This window comes from Sus scrofa, chromosome 13 (assembly GCF_000003025.6).
Source record: "Sus scrofa isolate TJ Tabasco breed Duroc chromosome 13, Sscrofa11.1, whole genome shotgun sequence".
NCBI classification, from domain to species: Eukaryota; Metazoa; Chordata; class Mammalia; order Artiodactyla; family Suidae; genus Sus; species Sus scrofa.
The window spans coordinates 205,343,680-205,366,870 of NC_010455.5; the positions used below are offsets into that span (position 1 = coordinate 205,343,680).

At 53.8% G+C, this 23,191-nt stretch overlaps 1 protein-coding gene across 2 annotated transcripts; it reads right to left on the minus strand.

Annotated features, from left to right (window-relative positions):
- Positions 1,996-21,472, minus strand: ZBTB21 (zinc finger and BTB domain containing 21). 2 transcript variants are annotated; one of them, XM_021071019.1, is made up of 3 exons: positions 21,288-21,472; positions 16,357-16,571; positions 1,996-9,341 (listed from the first exon to the last, which is right to left on the minus strand). In XM_021071019.1, exon 3 carries the CDS (start codon positions 9,327-9,329, stop codon positions 6,126-6,128), a length of 3,204 nt encoding a protein of 1,067 aa, XP_020926678.1. In that variant the 5' UTR covers positions 9,330-9,341; positions 16,357-16,571; positions 21,288-21,472; the 3' UTR covers positions 1,996-6,125. The 2 variants fall into 2 exon arrangements, with proteins under 2 accessions (XP_020926678.1, XP_020926677.1); XM_021071018.1 differs by lacking the exon at positions 16,357-16,571 and having other exon boundaries at positions 21,288-21,471.

The window sequence follows — 23,191 nt, forward strand, 5'->3', positions numbered from 1 at the left end:
GAGGCAACGCTGGATCCTTAACCCGCTGTGCTGCATCCTGGCACAGCGCCAATCCTGTTGTGACAGCAGGAGGAAACTCGGGTTCTTTTCTTTTATTAAAGAAAAATTTTAATGTAAGTAGTTGAGTTATAATATCGTTAGTTTCAGACTGCAGCACAACAATTCAGTTTTTTCTCTCTCTACGTATATATATAAATATAAACACACACATACATTCTTTTTCTTTATAGGTTATTACAATGTACTGAGTATAGTTCCCTGTGCTGTACAGTAATACAGTAGGTCCTTGTCGGCTATCTATTTTATATACAGTAGCGTGTATCTGCTAATTCCAAACTCCTAATTTATCCCTCCCTCCATGCCTCTGTCCCTTTTTTGTTTGCTTGTTCGTTTTTCTTTTTATAGCCACACCTGCAGCATATGGAACCTCCAGGAGTCAAATCGGAGTTGCAGCTGCAGCCTACACCACAGCCACGGCAACGCAGGATCCGTATACCACTGAGTGAGGCCAGGGGTGGAACCTGAGTCCTCACAGAGACAACGTCTGGTTCTTAACCCTCCGAGCCACAGCGGGAACTCCTCCTGTCCCTTTGGGAAGAAGTACAGGTCAGAGAGGTGTGTATGCCTGCGACCAAACCGGATGCGGCGGGAGTGCCACAGTGCCAGTTGCAAAACTTGACAAGCCCGTTATTACTAAGAACAAAGGGCAAACCCAAGGGTTTTTTGGGGTTGGTGTTTGTTTTGGCCCTGCGTGTGGCCTGAGGAAGTTCTCAAGCCAGGGCTCAAACATGCGCCACAGCAGTGACAACACCAGCACCTGAACCCAGAGCCACCAGGGAGCTCCAAACCTAAGTTTCTTAAATGACTAACTATTGGGTGACAAATTGAATACAGGGGTTCAAGCAGATAGAAATTTTTTTTTTTTGGTCTTTTTCCCATTTCTTGGGCCTCTCTTACGGCATGTGGAGGTTCCCAGGCTAGGGGTCGAATCGGAGCTGTAGCCGCCGGCCTACGCCAGAGCCACAGCAACTTGGGATCCGAGCTGCGTCTGCAACCTACACCTCAGCTCACGGCATTGCCGGATCCTTAACCCACTGAACACGGCCAGGGATCGAACCCGCAACCTCATGGTTCCTAGTCGGATTCATTAACCCCTGCGCCACGACGGGAAGATGAGATCATTTGTTCCTGGTGCAGCGTGTTCAAGAACTTTTTAGCCAGAGGCTCCAGGAACGGCTGGCAGTGGCTCTCAGGGAAGGAAACAAAAGCTGCGGGAAGAGGCGAGGACAAGCCCGGGCGGAGGGGGAGTGGGCACCGACCACCCCAGCATCTCCAGTTCCCCTATGGGCAGCCAGCCCGCCAAGGCTACCTGACGTCACCAGCTCGGCTCCGCACTTGACAGGGGAAGCCAGCAGGATAAAGAGTTAGCTTCGGGTGCTAAGAACCTCATTAGAATGAAAAGGCCCTCTGCCCTGCAGAATTCCTTAAAATAGGAAACAAAACGGTTTCACCAGGGATGTTCGTGCTAATCTGAACGGTGAAGAAAAGGTGACCGGCAAAAGCACGGCCTCGGGTGGGGTTTTTATTGCCATGTATTTGTGGAGCCCAAGGGACTTAAGCTTTAGGGCAAATTCCTTCCACCAGCACCCTAGAGAGGTGGGGGGATGAAATCTGACAACTTCTCAGCGGCTATTCCTGCTACCCGGAAAGAAGGGCTTTACCTCCACTTTCTGTCTGTTCAGGGCCACGTTCGCGGCATATGGAGGTTCCCAGGCCAGGGGTCCAATCGGAGCTGCAGCTGCCGGCCTACACCGCAGCTCACAGCCACGCCGGATCCTTAACCCGCTGAGCGAGGCCAGGGATGGACTCCCTGTCGTCAGGGTCCCTAGTCGGGTTTCTGCTGCCACGATGGGGACGCCCTACCTCCGCTTTCTGGACCCTGGGACATTGTTCATCGGATTGTTCCGGCCCAGGACACACCAGTGAGACCAGGACTCAAAACAAAATACAGTACAAATTTATTGACTCCGATCAATCTTAGTCAGGATTTAAGCAAAGTAAACAGACAACTGGATACAAATAAGCAATGGATTAACATTAGGTAGAAGTCCTATTTACTAAGAATTTTCAGTCCAAAAGAGCTTATTTCCTAAATGAAACTGAACAACCATTTCTCTGCTAAGGCATATGACAACAAAATATGCACACTTATAAAACCACATTTTTTTAAAGCAGTTAAGTATGTATTCAATGAAAATTCTGAAACAGTCTTGGACGAACGTCAAGAAGAAATAATCACCTTTTGAAAATTAGTATTAACCAAGTATACCTTTGTGGAAAATTTGGACAGTACGAATAAATGACTACAGCGCACTGAATTCAATTCTTTTAACGGAGTGCAGTAAAATACTTTGGTTCCCAAACGGCTGTCTCTAAATGGAATTTTTTTAAAAACCTGACATTGACTCATGGTTTTCTCCTCCGGAATCTAAAGACGACCACTGAGGTTCCTCCCGGGTCGTGTGGCCCACATACCGGGAAACGCTGCTGGACACACCGAAAGCGATGCAAACACCAAACTTCTTAAAGTGCTAAAGCCACAAGAGAAAAACCTATTTGTACAACTTAAAAAAAAAGCCAGTGTTAAGGAACTTATTAAAGAATATGTGTTAGTAACATTTAAATCAAGAATGCTTTTCACAAGGATTGCAAAAAACATCGAGACATCAGAAATTGATGGACTCGTAATAGTCCAATATTAATTAGTGCAATTTAGAAAGAAACCTGTTAGGAATGACATCTAGTTCTTTTTGCAGTAAGAAAATGGTCTTATTTCCTAAAGTTCCAGATTATGGTTGTGTGTACACACACACACACACACACACACACACACACACACACGCAGTTTGAGGGGACAAAGGCCGATTGGATCAGTCCATTCCTGACCCTCCCTCACCCCGTCAGGTTGGCGTGAAGTTACCTCTTTTCTCCCCAAAGGGCACATTTGATTTTGGTCTCAGTTTCTGCTCACTCTCAGCACCAGTGGGTGCTGTGTGTGGCTTGATTATCACCGATTAAGTGCTGGGGCATATTTTTGAAGAGAAGGCTACAGTCTGTTCCCAAACAGCAAACTAAGAACCATATCCATCCGCCCACAAATGCAAACACCACCGTCGAATTGTGAAGCTGTATGTTCCGAAATGCGTAAACCGTAAATGCACACTATCCACGATTTTTCAAAGGTGCGTATTCTATGACTCTGTAAATATTTTTCCTAAAAAATGCACGTGATTTGTTACCTCCATTGCCTACTTTGATAAAAAACACTTTTGTCCCTCCGTCTTCCAAACGAAGAAAATGACTCAATAGCAAAGTTTTCAGATTAACAAATATATTAAAACATCTGACATTCTCTCCACAATTGCATAAAAAAAGCAGGCATCTTGAATACTTACAAGGAATAAAGAGCTTTCTATATTTTCAAAAATTAATTACAATCAGAAAAAAAAATTTCAAGAATATCTTTAACCAGCTAACGCGTTTCAACAAGAAAAAGACCAACTTCTCTTATACCAAGTATATGCCTACCGGCTGAGATAAACATTCTTAAAAAAACCTGTTTACTGAATAAAGCAATTTAGGTGTCTTTCATTATTTTACATCTTACCATTTAAAATAGTTACATGAGTGGAAGCATATTTTTTGACCACCAAAATAAACTCTTTCAGCCTAATGCTTTTAAGGTACAGTATAAAAAGTAATAGAAAAATCCGAACTGCATTATAAATGTTTTTGGTTCAAAATTTTATTTGAAATCTTATGTTCCTTGCCTAGACAAAAATGTGAACTAACAAGACAAAACACTGGCAATGTTTAAAATCTAACAGGTATGCAGAGCCTATATTTAGATCAAAAATATTTTTTTTACTAATTAGCTGTTATCAAAAAATCTTCAAAAATGTAGCATAAAGGTTCAAGTCCTGGGAAACGGAATTTACCATGCCAAGATCCCGTGTGTCACAGAATTATGAGCTGATCCTCTAACAGCCATAAGTAATGGTAACTCTGGGGAAACTGCCTTCGTTTGCAGTGAAAGCTACCAGGGCGTTCAGAGGAAGAAACACCACCGGACCCGGGAATGACTGCCACGCACAATGACCCATCCTGCCGCTTCACTTAAGATCCCATGCTTTAGTTTTGTCTTTAAAATGCATAGATTTCTTCAAGAAGCCAAAGCGATGGCAACCATCAATAACTGCAACTTAATTTTATTTTACTTCCTCCATCAAATATAAGAACAAAAAGAGCAAGCAACCAGGTCCGGGGACTTTTGATAGTTTCCAAATGAGAGAATAAAAGGCAACATTTCCTATGTACTTTCCACAATGTCCGAAGTCAACTCGAATTTTATAAAAGTGCTTGTGTTTCAATAAAAAAGTAAGACTATCTTTCTGACCGTTGGTAGGCAATGTGGGTAACAGGATGGATGAGTAGAGTTCTTTCTTGCTAGAGCACCAGGTTAGGCACTCGGCAGATTATTTCTTAGTCACAGTAGTTGATTTTACTTGATTGCAAAAAAAAAAAAAAAAAAAAAAAAAAAAGAAATTAAGGATCAGGCGTTGCCACTGCTGTGGCACCGGTTCCATCCCTGGCCTGGGAACTTCCGCTTGCCACAGGCATGGCCAAAAAATTAAGAAAGTTGGACACTTAACCCATTGCTACTTGACAAGGATGTGGGGGTTTCAGCAGTAGTTCTACTTTCCTGTAGCTAACCCCCTCCACCAGTAAATAATTTGTATCCCTTTTGAATCACCCCACTGAACGGCTTTGAATTATAACTTAGAGCAAAGAGGAAAAAAAAAAAAAAAAGAAGCCCCAACCCTCTGGGTCAAAATAAGTAGCAAAAACTAATATGGGACCCTTGATAGTGCTTTAAGACATATTTACGAAATTTTAAGCAGGGACTTCAAGCAGGATGGTTTCAAGACGGACACTTTACCAGGATAAACTCTAAAAACGTCGAAGAGAAATCCCAAGACCAAGAGGCAGGAGAACTGACCCCTGTGTACATTGTTCTTGAAAAGCGCACGGAGAGTGCTCTGCGGCCCCTCCCCGGCTTCAAGTCTCTGGAAGTAAACAGCAATTCGGGATTTAGAGCAGCTGGACTCACTGGGGCGGGGGGGGGCGGCTCGGGATCCATGAAAATATGCGTCCTGACCTTATTTGTTATGCTCATGGTGTTAAATGCAAAACGAGTGCCCTATGGTACACTTGTCCCCAATACAGCCAGCGATTCGATCTGTGACAGCACAAGCCAGGGGAAGGCAGAGGCGCACAGCCCTGCCTTGTGGGTCTGACTCCAGAGCTGGGACGGGGCACTTTGGGTTCCTGGGCCTGGGGCTGCAAAGCTTTGGTGACTGGCCTAGCGGGCTTCCAGAAATCCTACTGTTCTCATTTCCCAAGTCTTCCCTCACTAACTATATGAAGTATCCCAAGAGCAAGTCTTTTTGTTATTCTATAAAAATCGCAGTATTACTATTGCTGATTTAAATTTCTCACAATTTTCATACAAAAAAAGTTCTACATGATCACAAAATACCAAATATTTATCAAGTGTCAGGATAACTTATTAAAGTTGAGGTTAATTCTTTTTTTTTTATTGCTGAAGTATTCTAGGATCTTAATACTGCAAACTACTCACTCCCCTTTGTTCTGATACGTTTTGGACTTAAGAGCTAAGATTTATCTAGAACTTGGGTGTCTTGATCAAAAGAAGAAATACTTGAATAGTGTTTCACGAATTGCAAATCAGGAAAAAAAAAAAAAAAGCCAAACCACCTCCAGGAAAAGATTGATTAGACTGACACCCGGGAATGAGGAGCCATGCAGACAACCGAGAACAAATGTCAACAGCAACGTGGACTCGAGTCATCCTGGGACTGGAAGGTCCCGAAGCAGAACGTTTTCCGAGTTTTTCTAGGTTGAGGAAGGACAGCGCGACGCAGGATCCGTTCGCCTCAAACGTACATTCAAGCATAACAATTTCCAACCTTTATTATTCTTTTTTAAAAAACATCTGGTGTCTAGGACGCAGTTCACACTCCGGGCTGGGAGCCGGCGGCCCTTCAGTTGTGGGTCTGTTCGTGACTCCAGAGGCTGAAGGCCGTCTTGAATGTCCGGTGGCAGAGTTTACACATGAACTGTCTCTTGAAGGTGATGGCCGAGAGGGGGGGCGCGTGGTAGAAGAGCGTGTCCGACTCCTGCGGGGCGAAGAGCTTGTCGGCCGCGGCGGGGGCGGCGGCCGGGGCGGGGGCGGCGGCGGCGGCGGCGGCGGGGCTCCCGGCCGGGCGCGTGGGGCTGTCGGGCTCCAGCGGCTGGATCTTGGGCAGCGGCGGCGGCGGCGGCAGCGGCGGCGGCGGCGAGGGCGAGGGCGCGGGGCCGGGCTCGGGCTCCCGGGGCGCGGGGTCCTCGGCCGCCTGGGCCATGTGCGACTGGAAGTGGCTCCAGAGGCGGAAGTTGGTGCGGAAGGCCTTGTTGCACACGTGGCAGATGAAGGGCTTCACGGAGCACAGGAGCTCCTGGTGCCGCTCCAGCTGCTTGTGCGCCGGGAAGCTCTTGCCGCACTTCTCGCAGGGCCACAGGCCGGCGTCCGGGCCCGAGGCCGGCTCCTTGGGGGCGGCGGCGGCGGCCGCCTCGGGCGCCTCGTCCTCGGCCTCCTCGGCCGGCTCCTCCTTGACCTGGATCTTGAGCTGCTTGGAGAGGCTGAGGTCCTCGGGCAGGCAGGACGAGTCCTCCGAGTCGAAGCCGGCGGGCTCGGGGCCGTCGCCGAGGCCCGGCTCCTCCCGGGCGGCGGCCACGTGGTTGGCCCGGGCGGGCGCGGGCTCGGGCGCGGGCGCGGCGGGCCGGGCGGCGGCGGTGGCGGCGGGCAGCTCGCCGTTGCGGTCGCGCTCGGGCCGCGGCGGGGAGGCGCCGGGCGCCGGGGCCATGGTGTTCTGGTTGTGCACCTCCACCTGGTGCCGCCAGATGCTGAAGGCGGACTTGAAGGTGCGCATGCACTCGAGGCACGTCAGCCGCCGGAACTCGCACTTGCCCTCGTGCTCCAGCTTGAGCGCGGGCGACAGGAAGCGGAGGCTGCAGTAGGGGCACACGGTGGCGTTGCGGCACAGGCGCTCGTGGTTGCCCTGCTCGAGCAGGGACGAGAGCTTGGCGCTGCAGAGGCGGCACTGGAAGGCCTCGGGGCCGCCCCCCGGGCTCCCGGGCGTGGCGCGCTCGCGCGGCCGGCCGGCCCGGGCGGCGCCCAGGGGCCTCTCGGCCGGGTGCATCTTCAGGTGCTGCTTGAACTGCGACAGGAAGCGGTAGGCCTTTCCGCAGTGCGTGCACACGTAGGCCCCCTTGGCGCGGGAGCGCAGGCTGCGCTTGATGGCCTGCGCCGGGGAGCCGCCGGGCCCCTGGAAGCCGGGCTTGGCGCGCCGCAGCTTCAGCAGCAGCGCCTTCTTAATCTCGCGCTCGCGCACGATGTCGATCAGCTTCCTCTGGAACTTCTCGTCGAGGACGGCGTGGGAGCTGGAGGCGGGAGACGGGTTCTTCACGATGCCGTGCTGGGTCTGGCAGTGGGTCCACACTTTGAAGTTGGTGTGGAAGCGCTTGTGGCAGATGTCGCAGGCGTAGGGCTTCTCGGGGTTGTGGTACATGTTGGCGTGCCGGTGAAGGCCAGCCGTGGACCTAAAGATCTTAAGACAGTGTTTGCATTTGAACTTTTTGGCGGGTCTCGGGCCCTCCAACTCCCCGAAGTCGTCTTTATGCGCGTCGGCATCTGCGAAGTCCGCCTCCAGCAGGGCTGGGCTCGAGCCGCCCTCGAAGGGCCCTTCCGAGCCGGGGGAGCCCTGCTCGGCGGCCTTTGGCTGCTTGGCGGGCAGCCTCCTGTCCGCCTGGAACCTCCTTTTGGCCGGGAGTCTGCTCACGTCTTTCTGGTCGTCCTCCGTCTTCAGAGCCAGGTCCCTGGGCGCCGCGGCGTCCCCCACGGTGACGCGGATGATGTCGGAGGGCTCGGGGGGGCTGCGGGGCTCCGTCTTGACGCGCACCTCGGGCCCGGGGGCCGCGGCCGGCTGCGAGGCGCTGAAGGACCTGAGGCGGTGGGGCTGCGGGCCCGCGGGCGCGGCGTCGGGGGCCGCCTTCTCGCTGCAGTCCTTTAGGGCCGACTTCTGGGACAGGGCGCAGAGCAGGCCTCCTGCCGCGTCGCCGGGCCCCGGGGCCGAGCCCTGGGGAGACTTGAGGTCCACGGCGGGCGCGTAGACGGGCACCTGGCTGTCCATGGACAGGGACCGTCGCAGGAGGCTCTTGACCAGCGGTCCGCTCCTGTCCACGCCCTGGCTCCCGGGACCGGAGGCGCTGGACGGGATCACGAGCCCCAGCTTGGAGTAATAGAGCAGGTTCCGGTCCTCGGCCGGGCCGCCGCCCTGGCCCGTCTCCTTCAGCAGGTAGGGCGCCTCCGAGGAGCCGCGCAGGGACAGGACGGGCGGCCGCGGCCTCCTGAGGGCCAGCTCTATGGCCAGGCCTTTGGGCAGCTTCTCGTCCGCGGCCTCCCTGTCCTGCGGAGGCTTCGAAGGCAGCGCCGCATTCCGCTTGGCCAGGCCGCCTCGGCTCGGCTCCTCCGCAGATGCAGGGAGCTCCAGCGGCCTGGCGGGGCCCACCGACCCCTCCTTCGGCCACGTCTTTTCAGCCGGCGCCAGACTGTGCGGCGGCTCCCCTGGTTTTGGGCCTTGGGGCTTGCTGGCGTGGGCCTTGCCCGCGGCGCCGGGTGAGGGCCGGGAGGGGTGGCTCAGGTCGGCTTGGTTCTGACTCGCGGCTTTCCCTGGGCCGTCGCTTCGGCCCTGGCAGACGATGACGCTTCTCTTCTGAGAAGCGCTCTCATCGTCCTCCGAGAAGGCCTTCTTCCTGCCGGGACACGTGGGAAAGGGGGCCTGGGGCGTTTTCGAAGCGATGTTGGTCAGAAAGGAAATGCCGAGGCTGTAGCCCAGTTCCTGCACGGCGGCCAGGCTGCTCTTCTCCACGAACAAGGACGAAGAGTAGATGTAGTTGAGCACGTTGTCGAAGGCGTCCGGCTCGCAGAAGTCCAGCTGGAAGACCGCCTGCGCCTCGTTCTCCTTGTTGGTGAATAAGCTCTGGAAGTACTCGCTGCTGGCGGCCAGCACGTTCTTGTGGGCGCGGAACTTCTGGTCGCCGACGATCAGGAGCACGTCGCACAGCTGCCCCTTGAGGCGCTCCTCGTTGAGGGCGCTGAGGAGGGAGATGGCGTGCGCGGGGTTGATGTAGTGCAGCAGCCCCTCCATGCCTGGGCGCGTCTGAAAGACAAACGGAAGCACAGGCGTGAGCGCGGGCCACGGCGCAGCGGGCCAGCCAGCACTCAAAGTGAAGAAGGCTGGGGGCGAAAGCGGAAACCGGCCTTTTCAATGCCATCCACAGGGCAGCTGGAACTTGGCAGGTGTGTGGCGGCGCGACGTTGGACAGCAAGGTTTGTCATTAGGGCCCTCAGCCACTTGCTGTTTCGTTCTGTTGTTCCTTGTTAGCTCAGGGAGCCAGGAGGAAGTACTGAACCCTCTCGAGCCGTAATTCTGAAAGGAAGTCAGTTTTATTGTTGGCTGGGATTAAACAACAGGGTTTAATGAATTAACAACAGGGTGTAAGTTAGTTGTGGGCTCTCTGGCAGACCTTCTGAGTGGGTAAGAAGTTGCAAAGGGAAATTCATTTGCTAACTACCAGAGCATCACAGGGTTTAACAGAGGTCGGAATGTTAAAGAAAAAAGGAGTTTGTTTTCTTTCCTACACTGAACACCTTGCAACCCGAATACTATCTTCTTGCCCAGTTAATACTTTCAACAACAGCACAATGGAAACTGGCCTGGATCTAACTCAGTTATACCAACTCTAACCTGAGGGGTTTGCCTTGAGATTTCACTGAAATTCCCTTCACATCTAAAGGCTCTGCGGAGAGGCTTCGGTGGAAATGCCGGCTCCTCCCTCGTGGTCCACGAGCATCGCAGATGAGCCCTCGCGTGAAGCGGGTAACAGTGGTGCCCTCCTTTAGGGCTCCTGCAAAAATGAGGTGAAGCTCCACCTCGAACCTAGGAAGGACCTGACAAATGGTGTGCGATTAATTTGAAGAAACTATAGCACTAATATGCATTTAATTCAGAATAAAAGCAAAAGGGTCCAGATGAATCCCAGCCGCACGCCCAACAGAGATGAAGCCGTTTCGCACAGAGACAATGCTTGACTCTCCAAACTGGACTCTTCCCTTAGGCCCCCTCATCTCTCTGCGTTGGTTTTACAATGCCGTCTGTTCTTTAGTTTGTTGGTTGGTTGGTTTTAGGGTGGCACCTGTGGCATATGGAGGTTCCCAGGCTAGGGGGCTAATTGGAGCTAGAGCTGCCGGTCTACACCACAGCCGCAACAACCTAGGATCCAAGTCGCATCTCTGACCTACACCACAGCTCATGGCAATGCTGGATCCTTAACCCACTGAGCGAGGCCAGGGATCGAACCCGAAACCTCATGGTTCCTAGTCGGATTCGTTTCTGTTGCGCCATGATGGGAACCGCGAATAATGCCATCTGTTCTTAAAACAGTTATGACGTTGATTTGTGATAAGAAAAGGATTCAGCCTAAAGACCATTTGGACCGTTGCATCACAGTCTGCAGAGGGCAAGTTGCGGAGACACCAAACCTGGCACCTTGCACGTCTGCAGGTTCTCCTGCGGCTTCAAAGGGTCAGCCTTTGCTGGCCAACCAGCCTCTGTGCTCTTGAGAAGAACCTGCAAAGAAGTTTCCCAGGCTGCCACCTGGAATGCCCAGGCACGGTCCACAGCCTTGTCACCGCCGCTCTGGCTCCCTGCTGCGGGGCTGCCTCCACCTGGCTGACCGGGAGGCGTGACTCTGCCTCCCTGGGCACGGCCTGGAGCCTGTCCACAGACGCTGCCTTAGTTGGCCTGCGCTGAGTTCCTCTTCATTCCTGCCTGGCATCGTCTCACGGCCATGGCGAGTGCCTGAGAGAGAGATTCCCGTCCCTTCTCCGTCTGTTAGTCACTGAAATTTCCCCCTTAATCCTACCATACTGTCTTTGCAATCATGTCTATTTACGTGCAAAGAAACCGTCATCATTGAGAGGTCAGCAGAGAAAAAAATTAAGCTTACAACGCCACACTCATAACTCAGCTGCGTCCTGAACACTATTTTTAGTGCAAATAATTTTTGAGACAGCCAGTTCAGATGTTCCCACAGGGAAAAGCGACAGATACAGAGTCAAAAGCTTGGACAAGAACGTTTCAAAAGAAAGAAAGAAAGAAAAGAAAAAAAAGACTACAGCAGAGCAGGAAATGTCCCAAGCGTAGTAAGGCTGACCATGACCTTGGGGGACACTGGCTGCCGTCACATGCATCCATTTCCACGCGTGTGAGTGGACACTGGGCGGAGATGGTCAGCTGTCCCTCGGTATCCCGGGGGACTGGCCAGGATTCCCGAGGATACCCAACTCCACAGATGCTCGCCCTTACAAAAAATGGAGTGGTTCCTGCATATCCTCCCGCGTACTTTAAATCATCTCTAGATCACTTAGAGCACCTCATACAATGTAAATGATCTGTACACAACTGCAGGTGAGCGGCAAACTCAAATTTTGCTTTCTGGAACTTTCTGGACTTTTTTCCTTGCTATATATTTTTCATCTGCGGTTGACTGAATCCATGGATGTGGGACCCGTAGCTACGAGGACCGACTGTCCTGTGGGTCAGAGTCAAGCCAGCGTGAAAGTCAGTGCTCGAGACTAGTCAAGCTGTCTGAGCCTCAGTTTTCCCCACTAGAAATCGGGCTAATAATGTTACTGTAAGAACTGAGGAAGAAAACAATAATTGCTACCATTCATTCAGCACCCACGTCATACCCCAGCTTGTACCAGGAACTCACGTGTGGTTCACACCACAGAATGGCCCTTGAGAAGGGCTAAAGGCGGCAAGGGTGAGCCTGGAGGATCACGGCCCGCGAGCAGAGGGAAGAGACACGGTGACAGCAGGGCCGGAACAGACACCGAGGGAGCCCGAGGAGACACTGGGCGGGGCTGGGTGGGCCACTGGAAGAACTGCACTCTTTACCAGGAGTGAACTGGGCAGCCACTGAAGATTCTGGGCGGGGGAATGACAACCACCTGCATCGCGTTTTTAAAAGGTCCCTCAGGCTATGGTGCAGAGAGTGGACTATGGAAAAGGGTAGGCTGGGGAGTCAGTCGGGAGTCTGCTGCAGTGATGCGGGTGAGTCAGGATGGTGCCTGGACCAGGCTGGCGGCCGTGGGGGGAAGGACAGTACTGGGATCGCCAATGGATGAGTGTAGAGCGTGAACGTGATGAGTTGAGGATGTCTCCAAGGCTTCTGCCAGAACTGGAAGGATGCCCTTACTTGAGATGAAGGTTTTTTTTTGTTTTTTTGCTTTTTAGGGCCGCACCTGCGGCATATGGAAGTTCCCAGGCTAGGGGTCTAACTGGAGCTACAGCTGCAGGCCTACCCCACAGCCACGCCAGATTTGAGCTGCATCTGTGACCCACACCAGAGCTCACAGCAATGCTGGATCCTTGACCCACTGAGCAAGGCCAGGGACTGAACCCGCAACCTCAGGGTTCCTAGTCGGATTCGTTTTCGTTGCATCACAATGGGAACTCCTAAATGAAGTTTGACAGAAAAACTGGTTCGGCAGAGTTTCAGGAACTCAGGTTAGATATTCTCGGTGTCAGCAGGAATCTGGCCGTTCGGGTGCCCTTTGTGGGCATCCTTGCCGGCATCACTTCCTTCCAGCCTCTCTTGTGCTTCCTTCCTGGGATCGCTTCCCAAATAAATATTTATAGCTGAACCCCCGTGTCAGGGTCTGCTTTTGGGGGAACCCGAACTGAGAAACCAAGGGGCTGTGTGAGGACGGAACCCATCGAGCTTTTCTAGGTCCTCGGCTGTGAAGCTGCGCTGATCCACCTCCCAGCTCCTCCCCGTTCCCGAGGCCCAAAACCACTGCCTCACTTGCCACTGCTCAGAAAGTGTCCTCCTTTTTCTTCCATCAAATTATCATGACCTCTATTTTGTTCTAAGTTACTGATTATAATCCCTAAACCACAGGCTTCTACATTCTCTGAACGCAAACAGGGAATTAAGGACAAATAAATCACTGAGAGTTCAACTGTAAGAGGAATCGTCACTGCCCCGGAAAATTATGTGGAATTTAGAACTATTCATTTGACCCTGGCTGCCTTTAGAGCCATCGATGAAAGTACCTGCGTGAAAGTGGCCGAGCGTGTCCAAACCCTGACGGCCAGGGCAGGACAGCTCCAGGTTATGTCCTTTCCATTCCAGCCCCTAAACCCTAATGAGACACTCCTAATACTAACACTGCTCACTCTGCTGCAAACGACTGTAGACACTTTTCATGCATTAACTCGGTGTTTACACCAACCCTCGGAGGCAGCCTATCACCCCCATTTACAGCCGAGCAAACTACCTCGCTCAAGGTCACGCAGACAGTAAGGAGCAGAGCAGGATGCCCACCAGGTGACGTGGCGCCAGAGGCCACGCTCCCACCCTCACGGCATACCTTCCTCCTTTCATTCTCACCCGAACACCTGAGCGCGGCACTGCATCATCCGTGTCCCACAAATTAGGAAACTGGGGCATCGAGGGTCAAGTAGTGCATCTCCGGTCACCCAGTCAGTCAGCAGGGGGCTGGAGTCTGGCCCCAGAGCCTGGACTCTTGGTCATCACCTTACACACTTACGGCTGGGCACGTCTAGAGTCTGCCAGAACTGACCCGACACAGGGCGTCTGTCTGCAACGCTGGTCCTGCCTCATGCCACTTAGTCCCGTGTAGGAAGAGGAAAGAATCCGTCACCGCACTCCAGGATGCTAAGCGCCAGGTGCCAGCGTGCAGAGGTCCAGAGGGCGTAAAGAAGTTTCCTGGGAGTTCCCTGGTGGCACAGTGGGGTAAGGATCTGGCGTTGCCACTGGTGTGGCGTAGGTTCGATCCCTGAACCCTGGCCCAGGAACTTCCACATGCTTTGAGCACAGCCAAAAAAAAAAGTTTCCGAACAAGCAGGAGTCAGAAAATGTGAGAGGAGTGAGGACAGGTGAAGGACATTTCAAGGACAGGAGCAGGGCATCCAGAACTCAGAGGCGAGACGAGGCCTGGCTGGAGCAAAGGACACATGGAAGGGAGGGCAGGAGATGAGGCTGGGGAGATGATGGAGACACGAGGGCCCCTCAAGGGTCATCGGAGGAGAGGGAGCTGCTCCACCTTCTGGGGCTCTAGCATTGGGGGCGTTAGGAGCACACGCGCAGGGGGTGCCCCACCGTCCTGCACAGGCTCTGGCTTTCCCCTTTTAATTCAGCCACCAAAGCTTTCCTGGTTTAGCTGCAAACGATGAACACTGGTTTTTAACGACACAGTAGGTACATTTACCGAGTTTAATAACTTCATTAAAAATATAAAATGCTATGCTGAGAATGCAGGCAAAACGGGGGCAAATCACGACTGCTGAATGTCAGGAAAGGATCCAGAAAGCGCTTTGTGGCTGGAGGATGTGCAGGTGGAACTTGCTCTCAAACCCGCCTGCCTTTTGTGCTCTCAGCTCAGAGCCGGCCAGCCTGGGGCCGGAGGCACTTTCTCCTCCATAAATCTGCGGGCTCCTCAAACTCCAGTTCCACCAGCAGCTCAGGACTCTGCCTTGGGGAAGACAGCACAGCCTGGAGGGGAGCCGAGCCACCGTGCTGTCTGCTCCCGGGCCCCCATCTTCCCATTGCCCATCTCCACCCGCGCCCAGGGCAGGAGCTCCTGCCACCACCTGCCATGCTGGAGAACCTGGGTGCTCTGACAAGGACAGTGGGTGAAAGGGGGAAGAAAGCCCCTTCCCCACAGAAAAGGCCAGAGGAAATGCCCCCGGAAATCCAGATTCTGGAACGGGGCTGGCTTGCTTACCACATGGATCCCGGCACACAAAGAGCTCCCTAAACGCTGCCTGAATTGTTTCTATTCCATGCTGTTCCCTGATGTTTCAAAATGAGACAATCTTTACGGCTGACAATTCATGGCAGTCACTACAGCGCCATGGAAAAGACGTTCAAATGAGTCAACCCGTCTCGGATCCTGGCTTTGCCACCTAGTGGGTATGTGACCTGGTGAAGCCCACTTGGCTGAGCGCCCCTCACCCTGCTGAACGGGGCTAACACCCCGACCGCACGGGGTGAAGAACAGAAGAGGCAGCGTGTCTGCGAGCTCCCCGCATGCAAGCCGGTGCTTCCCTTCCTCCTCCTCTTCCTTTCCTGAATGTCCCCATGGGCCACCACGTGCCATGGAGCACCAGGGAGTAACTGGAGGGGGTGAGCTGGCTGGCGGTGGCTTCTCCAGGAACACACATTCCGGGGTGGGACAGACATGTGAGACTGAGTGTAACCGGGGGACAGAAGTGCCGCTAGAATAAGGACCTTGGGAAACTGTTCATTTGGCCGGGGGTGGGGGCGGGGGGCTGATGAACGAACTGAGGGAGCACCAGGGTCTCATGGCTTTTACTGGATGCTGACAACAATACTCAAGCTTCCACCGGCCACCATCCACTGCAGACGCTCTTCGGGAACACGCATCTGATGGTGCCAGGGCTTGACAAGCCTGGAGGCCTGCCCGGGCCTGAAGTTTCAATTCCCTGGAACGGCTACAAAGCCCTTCCCAACTGGATCCCAGAAAGTCATTTCATATCATCACCTCAAAGTCCTCCGCTACCAAGTGCTAAGAGGGGCAGGGAATTTGTATCTTAATATGAGTTAACCCAATGCAGATAATTCCCTCTCCATACCAATGGCAGGAAGTAAAGGTTTTTAAGCAGATGGAAGAAAAGCAAGCAACTCTGGAATACAGAACATCCTGGGAACATACACGGAAGAAAGCAAAGCAGAGCTAAGCTCCTGGGGAAAAAACGGGAGGAGGGGAGTGAGGGGCCCAGAAAGGGAGGTGGGAAGGGATCAAAAGAGCCCCACCAGCTTTCCAGTTGCCGACACTCCAGGCTGGCAGCACGACTAAGGTCCATTATAAATCAAACCGCTCCAAGGAGGAGCCCACAAACCCCTCATGGCCTCTTCCACAGCAAAGTGTCTCTTTACATCCAGAACATCAATGCCAAATTGAATTCTGGGCACACAATCCTTTGGAATGTTGGCAACTGCTTATAAAGTCCTAACTGTGGCACTGGAAAAAAAGGAATGCACAGAACACACAGCAAACACTCAGCAAAACAAAGCATCGGCAAGTGACTTTGGAATATGACCGCTCACCCCAACCCTCACCTCTGGACCTGGCCTGGCCCTCTCTAGTTGCTGTCACCATCGGACGGGGACAGAAGTCGGCAGAGTTTAGGTCTTATCATCACTCCCACGGAGACAGTGCAGATATCCAGACATCATCTAAGCTCCTCGGATTTCAAAGCTGGTGGCGCTGACCTGACCCTTCGAGAGCGGTGATGTCACTCCCTTGATCCCCCCTCGCCACACGTGCGGCCCCCCTGGAACGAGAAAGTCGGGTCTGGTCCAAGGGCGTGCGATGTGCCCGGCCAGCGGAACGGACATCGGCTGACAGGGCGGCTGTGCCTGCCCCGCCGAGGGCCTGCCCTGAGACGTCCGACGCACTGGGCTCCCCTCGCTCAGGGCTTCGGGGCTGGCCACACGACCAGCGCCGAGCCCATCAGAAACTTTCTCCCCTGGCAGCAGGGCTGAGAAGAACAACGGCGGCCAGTGAGCAGAGCCGACCCAGCTCAGGTGTGGCCTGAAAAGGCAGCCCACGGGGCGGCGAGCGACCGGTTCCCGGGGCTTTTGTCCTTCCTGGCTCCACACTTTAGCTTTTCCTTCAACTGCAAGAGCAACTATACCTTTAAAATAAATTTATTTTCCTATTCAAGCTGGCCTGTCAGTTTTGGCTCTTGTTATTAAAGGACCCTAACTATTATGTTTCATTCTTCCTACCAAGGCCCCCAAATCCCTCCTTTATAAAAGGGCTGCTAGACTGAGCTTCCTGAAACAATGCTCTGATTGCTCAACAGATGCACACATTAAGCATTACTACTATGGGAGTTCCCATCGTGGCTCAGTGGTTAGTGAACCCGACTAGTACCCATGAGGATAAGGGTTTGATCCCTGACCTTGCTCAGCAGGTGAAGGACGGGCATTGCCGTGAGCTGTGGCGTAGGTCGCAGATGCGGCTTGGATCCCATGCGGCTGTGGCTGTGGCGTAGGTGGGCAGCTGTAGCTCTGATTCAGCCTCTAGCTGGGAATCTCCATATGCCACGGATGTGGCCCTAAAAGAAAGACAAAAAGCAAAAAAACGTATTACTACTATTTGAATTATTTACTGAGCTTCTATTATGTGCAAGGCATAGACATACCTGCAATACAGGGCTGCAGAGAACTTTCTAGGATGGTAAATCAGATGAACAAGGAAACCAACATAAGCAAAGGTAACTTCTCACTGTGCTACGAGCTATAATGGCTATAAACAGGGTGCTACGACTGGAGGGAGTAACTAGGGTTTGCAGGTGGTCAAGAAATGCCTCGATGCTGAGAACTAAGACCCAAGTCAAAAATGAAATGATAAAAACACTAGGTCTCCATTAGGTAAAAATGCAAAGTTTTAAAAACAAAGACCTCAAGGCTCTGTAAATCTGGTTTCAAACCACTTTTAAAATCTCCTTTCCCCAATGACCGCCCTGTGACGACTTCCTGTTTCAGATACTCCGTCTCGGAGACAGATGCCGAGGCCTGGCCTCTCCCACCACCCTATCTGGAGTGTCCCAGACCTCCGCCAGCCCCTCCCGACACCACTCAGCTGAACCTTACTCATCCTTCGGAGCTCAGCTCAGGGCCCATTTCCTCCTTCGGCCTCCAGTCCAGGGCTGGATCGTGTCCCTGATTCACATGTCCAAGTCCTAACCCCCCAGTGCCTCGGAATGTAAGCATATCTGGAGACAAGGTCTTTGAAGCAGTTATGAAGTTAGAACGAGGTCTTGAGGTGGGCGGGCCCTGAGCCCACAGGACTGGGGCTCCCGTGAGGGGTGGAGATGAGGCGCAGACACACGGGGAGAAGACAAGCACCCATGAGCCAAGCATGCAGAGGCTTCGGGCCAAATCAGCGCTGCCAAAACCTGCATCTCGGACTTCCAGGCTCCAGAACTGTGAGAAACACACACGCACTGCTGTTGGTCGAGGCCCCCAGTCTGCAGTGCTGTGGTCTGGTGGCCCAAGCTAACACACAGACCTGCCTTCATCACCGCAGTTGATAAGGAGCAAAACACCGCTCCACTCCTGGATGAGAGTGACACCATCTACACAGCGTTTATTCGGTGTCACCTGTTGTTAGTCCTGTCTCCCCAGCAGGACTGTTAGCTACCGAAGAACTAGGCACCTATTTAACATCCTTGACACCCTTCACAGTGCTCACCGGGGTATCTGACACAACAATAAATATTTGCTGATTGTTCTGTCCTCTGACACTCTCAGAAGTGGACACTGCCTTTTGTTTGTCTTCCTCCCATTAGCGCCCTTTAGCATACTGTATCGATTTTTTTATTCCTGCCTAGATAAGGCCCAACTCTACCGAATGGCGCACAAGACTGTCATATTCTGGAGTTCCCATGGTGGCTCAGCGGGTTACCAGCCCGACTCGAGGATGCAGGTTCCATCCCTGGCCTCACTCAGTGGGTTAAGGATCCAGCGTTGCTGTGGCTGTGGTGTAGGTCAGCAATTGCATCTCCAATTCGATCCCTAGCCTGGGAACTTCCATATGCTGCACTGCGACCCTAAAATGCAAAAAAAAAAAAACAAACAAAAAAAAACCAAACCAAACAAAAAAAACCAAGAACCCCCCCCCCAAAACTCTTGGTATTCTGATCAGAACTCATCTCTCCACCCTTACAGGACCCTCCTGCCCATCCACCCCACAAACCAGCATACCCAACTTCCCCGAACCCTATTTCCTTCACTGTGCTGCCGTCTAGAGAGAGAGCCAGCGCAGACGTCCCCGTCTCTGCCAAGCTGGTGATGTGCTCCTTGCCAGCAGCCCAGCCATCCAAGCTACGGCACCTCTTCACTCCTCTGCAGTGACACAGCTCTTCCGAGTGATGTGCCTTTATAGCTACCCTCTCATGAGAGTCCTTGAAGGAAGAACCCTTGCTTCCATCCATGCATCCCTAATGCTTAGCGCAGGCCCAGCAGGTGTCTACTGCGCAGCCATCACTAGGGCTCGAGACCTGGGCTGGCTCACCTTTGCTGCTCCAGCATCCAGCACAGAGCCCAGCACACGGCAGCCTCCTTTGCTTTTTGATGAGGGCTTGTGGCCTTCATTCCTGCTGGATGGTGACACCCAAATCTGCATCCCTGCTTAGCCTTCTCAATGCTCCAAATGTCTTTCTCAGGACGCTGCTGTCACGAGATATCCCACTTGTCCAAGACAGTACGTATGACCCTCCCCCGGCCCCTACCCCCATGACTGCTCGTCCTCACACATTCCCTATGAGTGTGGTGTGCTGCCAGCCAGCAGGCCTCCCGAACTAGAACCCGCTTCCTTTCTGGCCGGTGACTACAACCTGTCAAGCCTTGCTCATACACAGCTCTAGAATCTGCTCTCCTCCGCCCTACTGGCTTTGGGGCCAATTACAACAGTTCCTCCAGTTCACCTCCCCCTCACCCAGAGACTCTCTCCATAACCTGGCCCCTCTTTTGTCCCACACTTAACATGCCCTGCCTGCCGTAAACACTGTGAGGCCCTCAAGGACGGGGATCATATCCTTTCCAACTTTTATTTCCACAGAATGAAGCACAGAGTATACTGAATAGTGTTAAAAGGAAGAATGAATTAACAGTTATTTTTAAGTAAGCCAATGCCCCAAATTTCTTTTTAACACTGATATTTAATGGTACTTAAAATTTAAATGTAATGACTATTAATCATTAAGGTGCATGACGGATTTACTCCAAGCATCAGAGGGTAACACTTAAAAAAAAAAAAAAGTCAATGAGAAATCTTTCTAAAATGGATTAACCCACTTTCTTCCGAACAAGGAAGCAGAACACAATGCAGGCTCCTTATCGATGGTTCAGGGTCATCGTTAGGCAGTCACTGGACTCTGCTGAATAGGCTGGTGCCTTCGGGATGCTAGAAGTGAGTGCGGCTCTTGCACCGAGACCCCTCCAGGCTGCTGCGGGCTCTTGTTAACGTTCCCGCCGCCCCCCAACACCCCCTCGCCAGGCAATGCGGTAGGAGAACCGATCTCTAAAATCCCCCTGCCCCCACAGGTGCTGCTGAAGTAGGTCCTCCAGAACCACGCAGCGCTGCGGGGGAGGGCACAGCGACCCGGTGAAGGGCCAGACCGAGGGGCGCTCCTGCGCTCAAGGGCATGCGCTTCTGCACTGGACTAGTGAACCTGTTCCAGGCGAGCGGTCTGGGTGATAAAAGATCTCGGGACTGGAGCCAGCAGAGGTCTCGGGGCTGAAGTCCCCAGCGCGCTGGCCGGGACCCACCCCTTCCCCACAGCAGGTTCGGGCGGGGGCTCTCTCGGGTGGAGTCCTCCGCATCCCAGCAGAGACGCTGGCCGGCAGCTGGGGGCTGTGCTCTGCGGCCGGCGGTGGAGAGTCGGGGAAACGGGTCCTCCAGGGGGTCTGCGGCGTCCGGCGGAGGGCCGGCCAGGAGGCAGGGAGAGCATCCTTTCGGGACCACGTTGGGAGTGCCGGCGGCCGCCAGGCGGGGCCCGAGGAGCGGCGGGGCGGGGGCGCGGGCCGCGGCAGGTGCGGGGGGCCACCCGGCCCCCAGCTTCCGCGCACGCACGCGCGCCTGGAGGACACGGGCCGGCCTCCACGCCTGCCAGGGACGGAGCACGCGCCCGCGGCCGGAAGGCGCCCCAACCGCTCGGCGCAGGAGCACCGGCCGGGCGAGGGAAGCCCAGTGAGGGACGGAGCGTGCGCAGTGGCGAGGGCGAGGCCAAGTGCGGGCAAGGAGCATGCGCAGTGTGAAGGCACAATCGGCTACGTGGGAGCCCGGGGCATGCTCGGTGAGAGCCGGGCCCGGCGCACGCGCAGAAGCGCTCGGAGCCCGCAACCCGCTGGCGGAGAGAAAAAGGAGGAGAGAGATCACCTCAGAGTTACGTCAGGAAAGGCCGCGTTTTGCGGGAAGGCTGTAGCCCCCCACGGGGCCCCGCAGTTCTCCTAGGGCGAGGGGCGTGACAGTTACTCACCCGTCTTCAGCCCCGAGGCAGACGCCGGGCCCCTTTCCGCTCACACTCGGCTCGCGCGCGCCGCAGCCGCCGCTGCCGCTGTGATTCCATCCATCTTGAATTTGACGTCATCCCACACCAGGGATGAGGTCATCGCAGGCAGCGCTCGTCACGTGCGCGGCGCTGTGATTGGCCGCCAGGCGCCGGGGGGCGGGGCGAGGGAGGTGCGCGGCCCTGGGGGCCGGGCGAGGGCGGGCCTGACGGGAGTCCGGGCGCCGACGCCGCGGTTGCCGCGTCCTCCCGCGCGCGCCTTCCGCCTGATGTTCCTGCTGCGCCGCCGCCCGGCGCCCTCCCCCGGCCCTTGGCGGGCGGCGTATCCCTGAGGGGAGGCGGCGGCGGGAGGGGCGCGCACGGGTGGGCTTGGCGCCGCGGGGACCCGCGCCGGTGGGGCTCGCCGGGTGATGCCCCCTTCCCGGGCCAGCGCGCTGCGGGCGCCTCCGCCGGCCCCTCGGCCGGCCCCTCGGGGGACGGTTCTCCGACCGCCGCGCGGTTGTCCTCGGCCGCAGGTGCCGCCCGCAGCGTGGACGCCTCTCGGCAGGCGTGGAGGTGCGCTGGGTGCGGGTCTGCAGAGTCCGGACCTGAGCGCAGACGTTTCCACCCACCTGCGCGGCCTGGGACCGCTCGCCGGTGACTCGGGGACCGGCCGCCAGGTTCATTTTGCCCGAGCAGGTGGGGGGGGGGGAGAGGGCTCGGAGGCATCACTTGTGGGCTGCGTGGTCCTTCACTTTTCGGAGGCATCACTTAAACCATCTCTGAGTAGCTAACTTATTTTCTGTATTCTCAGTTCTCATTTGCTCTCCGGCAGACTCGTTTTCCTGCATGAATATTACAAGCTCATCAATTTGAAAGCTCACTTCACTCTCATTCCAAACCAGGAAATTAGTATTACAGAAATAACGGAACACTGAAGAAGGGTTCTGGTAGGCAAGCTAATCGGAACATCTGGATGTGTTTCCAAAGGCAGAGCAGACCAGCCTGGAGGCAGAGGAGACTGCGTTTAGGACAGATGTTTAAGTCTTAGATTTCCAGTCCACGTTGTTTAGTATTTTTTCAGATATCTTTAATTTTCAGATTGATTTTTGAAAGTTGAATATATGCACATGACCATAGGTAAGATAACTTAAGAAATGTTCGAAGAATTTGTGTAAGGAATAATCTTGATTAGGTTGATAAAGATTAAAACCTATGTTCCAGGAGTTCCCCTTGTGTTTTTGTTGTTGTTTTTTGTTTTGTTTTGTTTGTTTTGTTTTATCTTTTTAGGGCCGCACCCTCGGCAAATGGAAGTTCCCAGGCTAGGGGTCTAATCGGAGCTATAGCCGCCGGCCTACGCCAGAGCCACAGCAACACCAGAACCGAGCTGCATCTGCGAGCTATGCCACAGCTCACGGCAACGCCGGATCCTTAACCCGCTGAGCAAGGCCAGGGATCGAACCTGCAACCTCGTGGTTTCTAGTCAGATTCGTTAACCACTGGACCACGACAGGAACTCCCTGGGAGTTCCCCTTGCGGCTCAGTGGGTCAAGGACCCAGCCTTGCCACAAGCTGTGGTGTAGGTCGCAGATGCACCTCAGATCCAGTGTGGCTGTGGCTATGACAGACGCCCCAGCTGTGGCTCCGATTTGACCCCTAGCCTAGGAACTTCCATATCTGCAGATGTGCCTGTAAAAAGAAAAAAGAAAATTGTTCCCAAATTTAAAGCTCTACTGTCCATTAAGTTTTCCTTCCACTAATTTTAAGAGGACTCAGTTTCAAAGGAAGAATCTGGCACCTAAAAGTTTTCTTCTTTAACTGTTTAAAACCTTGAAAAATGTCTTTGTATTTTGAACTGAACGGCGGAGGAGCAAAAAAGTGCCTTTGTACATAAA

Bases quoted from the DNA above. Each gene is read 5' to 3' on its own strand.
- ZBTB21 (XM_021071019.1), bottom strand. From the start codon at position 9,329: ATGGAGGGGCTGCTGCACTACATCAACCCCGCGCACGCCATCTCCCTC.